Below are 15,314 nucleotides of genomic sequence, written 5' to 3'. Positions count from 1 at the left end.
GTACCCGAATGTTTATAGCAGCAATGTCTACAATAGCCAGACTATGGAAAGAACCTAGATGTCCATCAACAGATGAATGGATAAAGAAGATGTGGTATATATACACAATGGAATACTATGCAGCCATCAAAAGAAATGAAATCTTGCCATTTGCGACGACGTGGATGGAGCTAGAGCGTATCATGCTTAGTGAAATAAGTCAATCGGAGAAAGACAACTATCATATGATCTCCCTGATATGAGGACATGGAGAAGCAACATGGGGGCGTAGGGGGATAGGAAAAGAATAAATGAAACAAGATGGGATTGGGAGGGAGACAAACCATAAATGACTCTTAATCTCACAAAACAAACTGGGGGTTGCTGGGGGGAGGTGGGATTGGGAGAGGGGGAGCGGGCTATGGACATTGGGGAGGCGAGGCGAACCATAAGAGACTATGGACTCTGAAAAACAACCTGAGGGTTTTGAAGGGTCAGGGGTGGGAGGTTGGGGCAACCTGAGGGTTTTGAAGGGTCAGGGGTGGGAGGTTGGGGGAACAGGTGGTGGGTAATGGGGAGGGCACGTTTTGCATGGAGCACTGGGTGTTGTGCAAAAAGAATGAATACTGTTACGCTGAAAAAATAAATAAAATGGAAAAAAAAAAGGAATCAATTTCTGATACATGACACAATAAGGATGAATCTTAAAGATACTATGTAAAATATTATGCAAAAGTGAAATAAGTCAGACATAAAAAGACAAATAGTATATGGTTCCACTTATGTGAGATATCTAAAATAGTCAAATTCATAGAAACAGAAAGTAGAACAGTGGTTGCCAGGGGTTGGGGTTGGGATGGAGTTATTATTTAACGGGTATAGAGTTTCAGTTTTATAAGGTGAAAAAAATTTCTGTGACTGCATAGCGGTGATGGTTGTACAACAGTGTGAATGTACTTATGCAACAGAACTAAACACCTAAAAATATCTATAATGGTAAGGTTTTTGTTAATTACATTTTACCACAGTAAAAAAGACACAGGTTAAAAAAAAAAAAAGCATATATGCTTAAGAAAGTGAAAACATGCAGAGACAGATAACAGCAAACTCTGACTCCACACCGCCTCCAGGTACCACCCAATTCATCATGAATCTTTTTTTTTTTTTTTTAAAAGATTTTACTTATTTATTTGACAGACAGAGATCACAAGTAGGCAGAGAGGCAGGCAGAGAGAGAGAGGAGGAAGCAGACTCCCTGCTGAGGGGAGAGCCTGATGCGGAGCTCGATCCCAAGACCCTGGGATCATGACCTGAGCCGAAGGCAGAGGCTTTAACCCACTGAGCCACCCAGGCGCCCCCATCATGAATCTTCTTGAAAGAGCTGTGCAATAATGCTCTAGTTTCTCATTGTATGCTCCCTTCTACGTTCCTCCATGGGAATGATTTTTAAAAGGGCCACACATACTTCAACTCAACACCTCTCAACGGTACAACCATTCCACTTCTTTCTTGAGATATTATCCCTTCTAATTTTTCTCCTCCCTTAATGATTAAATTCTTCTCAATTTCCTTTACTGACTCCCCTTCATTACCTAAGGCCTTTAAATGTTAAAGTGCCCCAGAGGCAAAACTTCTCTTCTCCATTTAAACTTCCTCCATACTTGATCTTATTCAGTCCTTGACTTTAAATAGTATCTGATACTGCTGACTCCCAACTGTTTATATCCAGCTGTGACTACACATGCTTCAGATTTATAGACCATTCACCTGCCTAGAAGACATTTTACTAGGATAACTAGGAGACCTCTCCAACCTAACATGTTTAAACAAGAATTCCTACCTTCCTATCCCCCAAATCCCTCCCCAAACCCCATACCAGCTTTTTCCTTACTTGATTTGCATCTAAATTAATGACAGTACCAGTCACTAAGTTGCTTGGGACAAAAACTTAATCATTCTTAGTTGTTTTTTTTTTCTTTCCCTAAAACACTGTCCAGCCTTTCTTATCAGGGTTGTGGAAAAGAACTGAGCCCTCTTGGTCTAAAAATATCCATTGTTAAGTAATGAACTGACTTTTCTTCTATGCATTTGGAATAGTAATAGTTATGTACCATCCTTGGGAGAATTAACAAAGATGGGAACCTCAGACAAGAAGGGCTGCTAGACTATGAGCAAGTCCACCCACCCAAATGTAGTAACTCCAGAATAGGCCACCATATTTCACACACACTATAGTTGTAGGCTGTTTCACAACTCCCACTCAACCCCTTTCAGACCCTTCTCCATACAACAAGCAAAGTAATCTCTGTAAAAGGTAAATCAGATCATAAATGCCACCCCCCAGCCCCCATTTTCATTCTCTAGAAATTTCCTCTTAAAATCAGAATAAAACTCAAGCTCCTTATCCAGGTCTTAAACATCCATACCTGATAGAGACCTTGCCTACCTCTCTGACTCACCTCCTAGTATTCTCCCCGTTTGCTCATCATATTCAATCATACTGGTATTCTTTCAAGCTTTCAAACATGCAGAACAGCAAATCCTTTATCAGGGACCTTGTGTTTTCTGTTCTGCAGATTTTTGCATGGCTGCCACCTGCTCAACTTTTAGGTCTCGGTTCAGATGTTGTCTTCTCAGAGACTTTCTCTTACCATCCTAACCTCAGCAGCACACTCCTCATCTTCCCATCCCATTCCTGTTGTTTCCTTCACAGCACTTTTTGCTAACTGAAAATGTTTGCTTTCCTACACATGTTAATATCCAATTCCCAACACATGAATATATGAAAGCAAGATCCAAGGGGTTAAGGATTTTATCTTGTTTACTGCCCAGCACAGAATATGCAACCAAGAAATGATAGCTCTTTATAGTAGAAAATACACAGTGAGTTTTGAATGGGAGAAAAGGATGTATATATAGTTTAAATTCATTGTAAGAAAGACGTTTAAATATTATTATTCTGAAAATAACCCATTCTCTAGCTTCCCAAATGACACTGAAAGGATCCACTTACAGTTTCGTATGTAACAACCAGCAACTGATGACTTTGCCAAGAGCTCCATTCCCAAATCCTGTAATCTGCCAGAGTTTTCAGTTCCACAAGCAGCCAGAGCTGCCTGGTCAGCAGAAAAAAGGCTTGCCTGCATGTCTCCAGAAGCAGCATTGCTACCTTTGATTTCTGAAAGTGTATTCTTTACATCAGTTTTCATACATCGAACTTCAGCCATCTGAGTTTTGAGTCTTTTTAGCATCTTTAAATCAGAGGGAACTCGCCACATTGCCTGCTGCTTCCTTTGGTCTTTATCTTTTCGAGAATATGAGGCTTTAGAGAGAAAGTTACAAGTCATGTTAATATAGACTTTAACATGCATTATAATGTTAATATATGCAAACCTGACATGTAAAAAAGCCAAGGTGCTTTAGGTAGTATTAATAATAAAAGCACACATTAAATTCCATTAATGAAAATAAAGATAGATACAAGTACCCTAACTTTATTCATACCTTTGAAGTTAGAATCTGGGTCACATTATAACCACTCAAATCTGAATTATTTATTTGAGAGGTAGAGAGAGACAATGAAAGAGAAAGAGTATGAGAGGAGAGAGGTCAGCAGGAAAAGCAGACTTCCTGCTGAGCAGGGAGCCCGATATGGGACTCGATCCCAGGACTCCAGGATCATGACCTGAGCCGAAGGCAGTCGCTCAACCAACTGAGCCACCCAGGTGCCCCTGAATTAGTTATTTACTTCTAAAAGTTTAAATAAGCTACTCTACTAACTATGCTTTCTTCTTTATGCTTCTCCATTTTTCTCAAATTTCCTACATTGATCTTCATAACTGAAAAAAAAAAATGAAGAAAACCCCCAGAAGCCAAACTGCTTCTATATGTACAAATACATATATTCCAACTAAGTTTAAAAAGTTGTCCAATGTAGTTACAGCTATTTAATTGCCACGGAACATCATAAAAGAATAGTTTCCTGTCGGGAGGTGCTCAGTGGGTAAAAGCCTCTGCCTTCAGCTCAGGTCATGATCTCAGGGTCCTGGGATCGAGCCCCACATTGGGCTCTCTGCTCAGCAGGGAGCCTGCTTTCTCCTCTCTCTCTCTGCCTGCCTCTCTGCCTACTTGTGATCTCTCTCTCTGTCAAATAAATAAATAAAATATAAAAAAAAAAGAATAGTTTCCTGTCACAGATTCTTTGCAGTCTCTAAAGTAACAATGTTTTCTCTCTTCCCAGAGAAAGTAGCTATTTTTCAATCCACCCCTCTGCCCCACAAATATTAAAAGGAGAGGCATATTTTGAATATCAAAGAACATTATGACTGACTCAAAGCAAAAAGAAACCAAGCCCTACAAACAAAAAATGGGGGACCATAGGCACTAACTAGACAAAGAAGAAGTCCTTATTAGAAGGAATGATACCTGAACTTGCCTACGTATTGCAACAACCTTCTACCATAAAAGAGGAAGTACAGTAAAAAGTAGACACTGTAGTGTGTTCAACAGCCATTCCCCCACTTCTAATTTGCCAAAAGGACTCAGATTGTGTTCAGGCATCAGGTGGTAGGTGGCAATGTGCTCAAGGAGGTTAGATCCCTTCTTTGCCCCAGGGCCTATGGGTCCAGGAATGGCTTAATAAGCTCATTCCTCTGACAGTGTTTAGGGAAGGTACATGACTCACTTCCAGACAAAAGTCTTCTGGGAAAGATTCTTCTATCTTAATAGGAGATTTTATTGTCTTTGTTTATTTAAGAAACATCCATAAAGAGCTTACTGAATTAAATTAAGTCATTTAATTCTCTCATATCAGTCCTCTGAGGTAACTAAATTCTATTTTTATCTTCATTTTATTTTATTTATGGGGGGGAAGGGGCAGAGGGAGAGATAGAATCTTAAGCAGCCTCCAAGCTATGCATGGGACCCAACATGGGGCTTGATCCCATGACTTAGCCAAATCAAGAGTTGGACACTTAACTGATTGAGCTACCCAGGCACCTGTAAAAAAGAATTTCTATAAATGAGGTAAGTAAGGAGAAATTTTAGAAACCCTAGAATCTGGTTTCAGATCTACCATTTAATTGCTGGAACTTTATAGAAGTCCACCAACTTCTGAGTCCATTATTTATTTGTAAAACAAAGACAATAATATACACCCAACAGGGTTGTCACAAGGCTCAAAAAACTCAACGTTTATGAAATCATTCTGCGGTGTAGTCCTCCCCCAACCCCTCTCTTTTTTTTTTTTTTTTTTTTTTTTTTTTTTATTTAAAGATTTTTATTTATTTACTTGACAGACAGAGATCACAAGTAGGCAGAGAGGCAGGCAGAGAGAGAGAGGAGGAAGCAGGCTCCCTGCGGAGCAGAGAGCCCGATGCGGGGCTCGATCCCAGGACCCCGAGACCATGACCTGAGCCGAAGGCAGCGGCTCAATCCACTGAGCCACCCAGGCACCCCCCCCAACCCCTCTCCATCAAGATGTCAGAAATGTTTTCTAAAACGCTAATCAAGTATTACTTTCCTGCTTGAAATCATTCATGCAAGCACAAGCATGGCATCTGAGGCCCTTGTCTCTCAGTGACTTGATCTTCCACCTCTACCTCAAATGAACTGGTATTACTTGCTACTCTGTAATACAAAAGCAATGCCATATCCCACTTCTATATTTTACAACACATTCTATTCCCTTCTCCCTCTTCTGTTAACCCAAACCAGAGGAAATCTGAAATGTCTGCTCCTTTAGGCACCTAAACCACCAAGAGAGGCATCTCGTCTTCCAAGTCAATTCTTCCCTAATTATTTATAGTACTTGGAGTATACTTCTATTGCAGCACTGTCACATCACAGTAAGGAAGACAAACATATAGACTGTGAACAACTTATGGTGGAGATTGTATCTTAGTGATCTTTGTATTTCAGGCCAAACAACTTATGGCACAAAATACTCAAAATGTTTGGCTAAATAAAATCTTGCACCTGACATCTACATGGACTTAAATATGAAAATCTGTATTAATCCACCTATCAGAAATGGACAAGGACTTTATTTTTTTCTTTTTTTAAAGATTTTATTTATTTATTTGACAGACAGATCACAAGTAGGCAGAGGCAGGCAAAGAGAGAGGAAGGGAAGCAGGCTATCTGCTGAGCACAGAGCCCGATGCAGGGCTCGATCCCAGGACCCTGGGATCATGACCTAAGCCAAAGGCAGAGGCTTTAACCCACTGAGCCACCCAGGCACTCCTGGACAAGGATTTTAAAAAGTAAAATTCCCAGATGGGAAAATACAAAAAAAAAAAAATTATTCAAACCTCCTTCATCTGATAGATAACTACTCAGCCTGTTTCAAACACTAGGCATTGTGCTGGGCAGGGAATACGACAGTGAACAAGATGAATCCTTGGCCTTTGCCCTCAAAGCTCACAGTTCAGCTGGAAAAGTGAAAAATAATTTCAGTACCATGTGATAACTGCCAACACAGGAAACTGTAATGAGATCCTATACCACAGGAACCTGACAATTTAATACTGCATTGAAAATAAGCCTTTCTGAATGTGCCAGGTTACAAAGTTAATTAGAATTGAGTCTGTCTGTAACAATTCTTTCGTATCGTTCAGTTATGGCCTTCAAGATTGACGGTTCTTTAAACCTTCTCCTCCAAACTTCAGTATCTATCAATGGCAACACTATTCTGGTCCCCTAGGCTTCTTCAGTCTTCCTTACCACATTCCATTCCATTGCCAAGCCCTATAACTCTATCTTCACAAGATTCCAAATATTACCAGTGCCATGCTATAAGTAAAATCTTAATTATATACAGAATAGATTACTGTATTCCTTAGAGGTTAAGTAGAACTTCTATAATGTCAGAAGATTCTGAAGACTTACCTCAATCCAGGTATTTTTGAGCATATGATGATTGAGAAAATATTTAGAAATGTATGAATTTCCCCTCTGGGGCAACACCTTCCACAGAATAACCCCACCTGACTTTCTATTTCTACTTACTACTACATGTACCATAAAATCTGGTTCAACTATGTTATCTATCATTCATACCCTGATGCCTCTTAAAATGTTCCTTTTACAGTACAGTGGTTAAGAACATGAACGTGCAGTAAGTCTGATACGTAATAGGTCACTCAATATGTATTGAAAAAAAGAATGAGAGGAAAATAAAGGACTACTATGAACAACTCTATGACAACAATTCTTTTTAGAAGTTTATTTATTTATTTGAAAGAGAGAGAGAGAGAGATAGTGAGAGAGGAACACAAGCAGAGGAAGTGGGAGAGGGAGAAACAGGGTTCCCGCTGAGCAGGGAGCCCAATGCAGGCTCAATCTCAGGACCCTGTCTGTGATCATGACTTGAGCTAAAGGCAGACGCTTAACGACTGAACTACCCAGGTGCCACTGATAACAAATTTTTGATAACCTAGATGTAATGGACCAATACCCTGAAAGACAATCTGCCAAAAATGGAAGAAGAAATAGATAGTATGAAGAGGCCTATATCCACTTTCTATTATATCCAAGAACAGAAGTAGAGGGAGTACTTCCAAACTCAATCTGTCAAAACCAAAGACATTGTAAGAAAACTGCAGACCAGTATCTCTCATGAACAGAGATACTAAACCAGGGTGCCTGGGTGGCTCAGTGGTTTAAGCCTCTGCCTTCGGCTCAGGTCATGATCTCAGGGTCCTGGGATCGAGCCCTGCATTGGGCTCTCTGCTGGGCTGGGAACCTGCTTCTCCCACTCTCTCTCTGCCTGCCTCTCTGCCTACTTATAGTCTCTCTCTATCAAATAAATAAATAAAATCTTAAAAAAAAGAGAGAGAGATACTAAAACCCTCAGCAAAATATTAGCAAGTTGAATCTAACCATGCATAAAAAGAATTATATACCATAACTAAGTGGGATTTATCCCAGGTATGCAAGGCTGGTTTGACATTCAAAAAATCAATAAATGTAATCCATCACATCATATCAACAGATGCAGAAAAAGCATTTGACAAAATCTAATCTCCATTCATGAATTAAAAAAAAAAAAACTCTTAGTAAACTAGGAATACAGGAAAACATCCTCAACTTGATAAAGAATAGCTATGAAAAACCTATAGCTGGGTGCCTCAGTGGGTTAAAGTCTCTGCCTTTGCTCGGGTCATGATTCCAGGGTCCTGGGACCGAGCCCCACATCGGGCTCTCTGCTCAGCAGGGAGCCTGCTTTCTCCTCTCTGCCTGCCTCTCTACCTACTTGTAATCCCTGTCAAATAAATAAATAAATAAAATCTTAAAAAACAAAAATCTATAGCTAACATCATATTCAATGGTGAAAACCTTGAAGCTTTCCCACCAAGATCAGGAACAAGGCAAAATGTCCCTTTTTACCACTCCTTTCAACACTATACCAGAAGTCCTAGCTAATACAATAAGATAAGAAGAAGAAAATGAAAGATATACAGGTTGAGAAGGAAAAAAATAAAGAACCAAAATAAACACTGAAAACCAAGCAAGCATTTTAATAAAAAGGAGGCTGGATCTTTCTGCAATATTAGCTTTTAATATCCTCTCACAGATATGTTACCTTCAAATCATTTCCAAGACTCCATTTTCTTGGTTTCTCTCCCTTCCAAAGGCTCTTTAATCTGGTTCCTCTTCCACACACTCAGTAAAAAGAGATGTTCACCAAAATCATGTCCCTGGCCCTTTTCTCATTAAAATTTTCTTAAAACTCTCTTTCTACAACATCACTCAACATCAGGGAAATAAAATCAAAACCACAATGAGATACCACCTCACACCAGTCAGAATGGCTAAAATTAACAAGTCAGGAAATGACAGATGCTGGTGAGGATGCGGAGAAAGGGGAATCCTCCAACACTGTTGGTGGGAATGCAAGCTGGTGCAACCACTCTGGAAAACAGCATGGAGCTTCCTCAAAAAGTTGAAAATAGAGCTATCCTAAGACCCAGCAATCGCACTATTGGGTATTTACCCTAAAGATACAAATATAGTGATCCGAAAGGGCACGTGCACCTAAATGTTCATAGCAGCAATGTCCACAACAGCCAAACTATAGAAACAACCTAGATGTCCATCAACAGATGAATGGATAAAGAAGATGTGGTATATATGTACAATGGAATACTACGCAGCCATCAAAAGAAGTGAAATCTTGCCATTTGCGACATTGTCGATGGAACTAGAGGGTATTATGCTGAGTGAAATAAGTCAATCAGAGAAAGACAATTATCATATTATCTCCCTGATATGAGGAATTTGAGAGGCAAAATGGGGGGTTTGGGGGGTAGAGAAGGAAAAAAATAAAACAAGATGGGATAAGGAGAGAGACAAACCATAAGAGATTCTTAATCTCAGGAAACAAACTGAGGGTTGTCAGGGGGAGTGGGGTAGAGAGAGGGTGGTTGGGTTATGGACATTGGGGAGGGTATGTGCTATGGTGAGTGCTGTGAAGTGTTTAAGCCTGACGATTCACAGACCTGTACCCCTGGGGCAATAATACATTATATGTTAATAAAAAAAAAAAGATATGCATAATAAAAAAAAAACCTCTCTCTTCTACAATCTTAGTCCCTTAGTTTTAATTATCTAATATCACCTCCAAGCAAATAATTGCCTATATTCCAGTTCTTAATTTTTAGCTATCTACTAAGCATCTCTACTTTGATATCCCACTGGCATGTCAAACTCAAGACTTTATCTTCCTCTCTACTATTCCCCCCCACTTCCAAGTCATCAGTATTTTGATCACCTAGATTTGAAACTCAGGTCATTTTATATTAATTTTTCATAGAAAACTAATTTTTGGATAACTGAGATATCCTGTTTACAGTTTGCATTCATTTTTCCAATGACACTGAATATTTTTCAAAAATATGATTTTACCTATTTATAAAATATGCATGGCTAAACTAGAATTTTTCAGACATAACTGTATTGTTGGATTCTTTTCTTTCTTTTTTTTTTTTTTAAGATTTCATTTGTGGGGCACCTGGGTGGCTCAGTGAGTTAAGCCTCCGCCTTCGGCTCAGGTCATAATCTCAGGGTCCTAGGATCGAACCCCGCATCGGGCTCTCTGCTCGGCAGGGAGCCTGCTTCCCTCTCTCTCTGCCTGCCTCTCTGCCTACTTGTGATCTCTCTCTCTGTGTGTATCAAATAAATAAATAAAATCTTTTTAAAAAAAGATTTTATTTATTTATTTGATAAAGGGAGATCACAAATGGGCAGAGAGGCAGGCAGAAAGACAGAACGGGGGAAGCAGGCTCCCCACGGAGCAGAGAGCCCGACATGGGACTCAATCCCAGGACCCTGAGATCATGACCCGAAGCGAAGGCAGAGGCTCAACCCACTGAGCCACCCAGGTGCCCTTGTTGAATATTTTCAAACAACTTTGACTATTTTCTCTTTGGTATATACTCCTAGAAGTGAAGTTACAGGATTAAAGAACAGAGGTATTTTAAATCTAGTAGAAAAATTTCCTTCAGGGGCACCTGGGTGGCTCAGTCAGTTAAGCATCTGACTCTTGATTTCAACTCAGGTCCTGATCTCAGGTTTGTGAGACTGAGCCCCATGTTGGGCTCTATGCTGGATGTGGAATTACTTGAGATTCTCTCCCTCTTCCTCTGCTCTGCCCGCTACTTGTATGCATATGCACTTTCTCTTCCTCTCTTTAAAAAAAAAAAAAAAAAAAATCCAGAATGCCTGGGTGGCTCACTCGTTTGGTGTCTGCCTTCGGCTTGGGTCATGATCCCGAGTTTGGGATCAAGCCCCACATAGGGCTCCCTGCTTGGTGGAGAGCCTGCTTCTCCTTTCCTGCTCCCCCTGCTTATGTTCCCTCTCTCACTATCTCCTTCTGTCAAATAAATAAAGAAAATCTTTTTTAAAAATTCCTTTAAAAAGGTTAAGCCAACGTACACATCCACCTGCAGAACCACAACTTGTCTGTTTCACTCTATCTTTGTAAATAATACAGGTTATAATTTAAGTAAAACCTTTGTCAAGGTGTTAATTTAAAAAAAAAAAAAAAAAAGCTATTTCTGGGGTGCCTGGTTGGTTCAGTTGGTAGAGCACGTGACTCCTGATCTCAGGGTTTTGAGTTTGAGCTCATGTTCAGTGTCAGGATTACGTAAAATCTTCCAAATAAAATCTTCCAAAAAAAAAAAAAAGGCTATTTCTTTGTTGATTACAAGAACTATGTGTGATTTTTATTTTCTTTGTAATTTTCTGTATTTCCCAAATTTTCTATAATAAAAATACCTAAGAATAATGTAAAATTATATACAATGTGATAAATTTTATAGAACTACAAGTACAAAACAAAATGTACTTGGATCACAGATAAAAGGCAAGTATTTCATAACATGACTGAGGACAATCTTTCCAATTAAGGACCCAGACTTCCAGGAAGTATATCTTAGAAAGAAGAGGCCTAAATAATCCAGGTTCCCATAACCCCTGACTAGAGCAGCTCTGTGTGTCTTTTACACTGAAGCTCTGCCTCAGACTTTGAAAAATGAGTTTTGCTGCTTTAAAGGAGCATCAAAATTACCGTTCTTAATCACTGATATCTGATTTGTGTGATATTAAGAAGGGAGGAAAATACTGAGTATACATTAGAAAGTTTCCTAACAAAAATGGTTTTTAAAATGTGGCATTTCAGGGGTGCCTGGGTGGCTCAGTGGGTTAAAGCCTCTGCCTTCGACTCAGGTCATGATCTCAGGGTCCTGGGATCGAGTTCTACATCAGGCTCTCTGCTCGCAGGGAGCCTGCTTCCTCCTCTCTCTCTCTCTGCCTGCCTCTCTGCCTACTTGTGATCTCTGTCAAATAAATAAATAAAATCTTTATAAAAAAAAATGTGGAATTTCAAGTTAATTCTTAGCTATTTAAAATGACTCTGCCTGAGAGCTTCAAAATGTCCAGGTTTGACTATACATCTAATGTGTATATGTATACATCATATTACAGTAATACAGATATAACTTCTCTCTAACAACCTTTGCAAATAAAGCAATGATACTAATTGGTATACATTTTTAGGCTGCAGAGAATCAAAGCATGAAACCATCTTTTTCTATATTCAGTTTAGTGCTCGCTTCGGCAGCACATATTCTATATTCAGTTTAGACACAGTTCCACTTACAAGTTAGGGTATTTATACAAAATTCTAAGCCCATTCACAAAGAGGACAACTGTGTTTCATAAAATCAAACTGTCAATCAGCCACGATGTAATGCCAAACCATATACAAACATTGTAACAGGCATTATGACATTGTTGCACAAAACACCATTGAACAGTAATGACCAAAAAATTAATCTAATTAATACACATGTCAATTTTATGATATATAATGAAAATTCAATTTGCTACAGAATCGTCCTTGTGTTCTAACATTTAAATGAGACACTTGAATTAAAATCAAGAATTCTTCTGAAGAATCACAGAAAAAAGTGAAATTATTGTTAATATTTTACCTGTGGGCTGCAAAAGTGAAGCAGGTGGGCGAGGCTGTAAGCCCCACAAATTTTCCATACTACTCCGGTCCTTAAGGTCCAACAAATGTATTAAAATTAATGGATCAATGTCTAATAAACTACTGGTAGCAGCAGAGCATAAATGTGCTCTTCTTGACATTCTGCTGCTGGCACCCACGTAGCCATGGTTACTACCTGCAAAAGAAATAGAGATGTAGAAAATGCATGCTACATATCTGCACAATTAAAAGAAAAAGTAAATTGGTTCGTGTTGTTTGGATACTTGTCTATGGACCTATCTTTCAGGAGTTGGTACATCACATTGATGAGAAGCAGAAAGGACAAACAAGACTGCCAGAGAGGTGAACACAAGCATAGTGACTAAGCACTGGCCTCATTACTACCCAGAATTCAGGAGGAACCCTCAACCCCATCCTTAGCCCTAGAAATAAAAAGGTATTTTTTATAATAAAAAGCATATACAATATACGAAAGATGAGAGTAAGAAAAGGAGAGTATGTCCAATAATCCAGTGGTCTTGAAAAAAAGACAAATCTTCATATCACAAATCCCTAGAACTAGACACCGAAACGGAAATCTTGTGGAGTTTTCAGACTGAAACTGATGGACAGGATAGACACCTGTGAGCAATGTCATATCTGTATCACCAATAGTAGACTAAGCTCCTTAAGCTAAAGAAACCATTTGACTTTCCTCCAGTGCCTAGTACAATATCTAGCAAATATTAGGTTTGGAAGTGGTGGTTAAGCTGACCTCCTTCAATAAAATTATTTAAACAGATTCTAAAGAAATCTAAATTTAAAAATGTTATATGCACAAAGTCTTAAAATAGATAATATAAAAATAACACAAAATAATCAGGTTCTGGGACGCCTGTGTGGCTCAGTTGATTAGGCCGCTGCCTTCAGCTCAGGTCATGATCCCAGGGTCCTAGGATCAAGTCCCACATTGGGCTCCTTGCTCAGCGGGAGCCTGCTTCTCTCTCTGCCTCTACCTGCCACTCTGCCTGCTTGTGTTCTCCCTCTCTCTCTCTCTATGACAAATAAATAAATAAAATCTTTAAAAAAAAGTAATCAGGTTCTGCCTATTCATGAGTGTTTCAAAGAGATCTAAAAAACTTAGGAGAAAAATTCTAATTATTCAGAAGCTTCAAGCCAATTATTTACTCATATGTGTTTCATCTATATTCATATCCTCACCTTTTCCAATTTCTTCCTCTTCTAAGGATATCATCCCATTGCAAATTTTTCTTCCCAGATTCGGTACCCCTTGCAACTAGCAGAAAACTCCCCTTTTCCTCAACTGCTACAAATGCTCACTGCATCCAAGGAATGTCACACTGGAGTGAGGCACTCACTTCATTTGGTGACTAGCATCACACTTGGCAGTGCCACTCGGTGTTCACCTGCACCACAGCCTCCATCTCAGAAGCTCACCTGCTTCTACTTAGCACTCAACCAGCAACAATGACAAGGTGACAGCCATGGAGGATAAGATCAATGTCCTCATTAAAAGAGCTGGTATAAATGCTGAACCTTTCTGGCCAGGCTTGTTTGCAAAGGCCTTGGCCAATGTCAATACGAGCAACCTCATCTGAAATTTAGGGGCTGGTGGACACCAGGACACCAGGAGGTCCTGGCCCCTCTATTGCTGCCGCCCCAGCTGAGGAAAAGAAAAACAAAGCAAAAAACTGGAATAAAAATAAAACCAATAAAAAACTACCTGCAACAAGAATAAAATATAGTTGCAGATAGATGGGGAAAAAAAGGCAAGTGGAAACAAAGAAAGAAGAATCTGAGGAGTCCGATTATGACACGGGCTTTGGTCTGACTAAACCACTTCAATGTAGTCAAGAAAAAGCTAAATTCTTTAAGAAAAAAAAAAAAAGAAAGAAAGAAAGGAAAGAAAAGAGAAGAAAAAAGGCAGAAAACTATCCCCTCTCCACCCTGACACTGTCTTAACCCTTTTCCTTCACTAGGAAGTTTCTAATTCAGGCTGCATTTGAGAGGAGTTTTAAACATTACAGACTGCTAGCTCCCCCATGGATGCCTGAGTAAGATCACTGGAGTGGGAACCAGGATCTTCTAAAAAGCTGCCCAGGTGGTTCTAACTGGACAGTAAGCTACTCGGTAGCCCCATGTACTGTATCTATTGCCTGATATCTGGTTCTTCTTTAGAAATAGAAGTTGCCCATTTTTCCATATTAAATGGACCCATTAAACACTAGCACTCTTCCCATATCTCAAATGCTCTCCCAGGCCTTACTTTCACCAACAAACAAAAACTCCTTTCATTTGTGGTGCAGGCCCTTTAGCTACTTCCTCCCTCCCATATCTCAAATGCTCTCCCAGGCCTTACTTTCACCAACAAACAAAAACTCCTTTCATTTGTGGTGCAGGCCCTTTAGCTACTTCCTCCCTCCCATGTTCCCATCCCTTCTACTCACTATCCACCAGCATCAAAGACTTACGCATCTATTTCCGTTTCCCTTTCTCAGAGTGGATATTGCCATCATTCTGGGTGTGTTGTGTAGGTCTAAGTATACAATTTAATAAATGCTCACAAAGTAATAGTACCCCCAAATCTCCCATGTCTCCTAAAATTGCTCACTAACCTTTCTCTCCAAAGGTAACCTTCATTCTGAGTTAAATACCATAATTTTGCCTGGTTTTGAACTTTATATAAATGAAATGATATAGTATGCGCTCTAATATCCTGCTTCTTTGTTCAACATTATATTCACGAGTTTCATCTATACTGCTGTATGTAGTTCATTCATTTTCATTATTGCTTGTGGCATCCCAGTATATGAATATATCC

The 15,314-nt window shown here is 39.4% G+C and overlaps 1 protein-coding gene across 4 annotated transcripts in view; it reads right to left on the bottom strand.

Moving 5' to 3' along the window:
* Positions 1–15,314, bottom strand: part of TRIM37 (tripartite motif containing 37) — a 180,723-nt gene that overhangs the window by 37,550 nt on the left and 127,859 nt on the right. For all 4 annotated transcript variants that reach the window (XM_045985146.1, XM_045985143.1, XM_045985145.1 and 1 more), the window contains exons 18-19: positions 12,474–12,668; positions 2,993–3,301 (exon numbers count right to left, since the gene is read on the bottom strand). In XM_045985146.1, the coding sequence (XP_045841102.1) occupies positions 2,993–3,301; positions 12,474–12,668 (504 nt within the window). The remainder of the gene's footprint in view (positions 1–2,992; positions 3,302–12,473; positions 12,669–15,314) is intronic.

This window comes from Meles meles, chromosome 18 (assembly GCF_922984935.1).
Source record: "Meles meles chromosome 18, mMelMel3.1 paternal haplotype, whole genome shotgun sequence".
Classification (NCBI taxonomy): domain Eukaryota; kingdom Metazoa; phylum Chordata; class Mammalia; order Carnivora; family Mustelidae; genus Meles; species Meles meles.
Note: the sequence above shows the minus strand (reverse complement) of the source record. Positions and strands in the feature narration are given on the sequence as shown.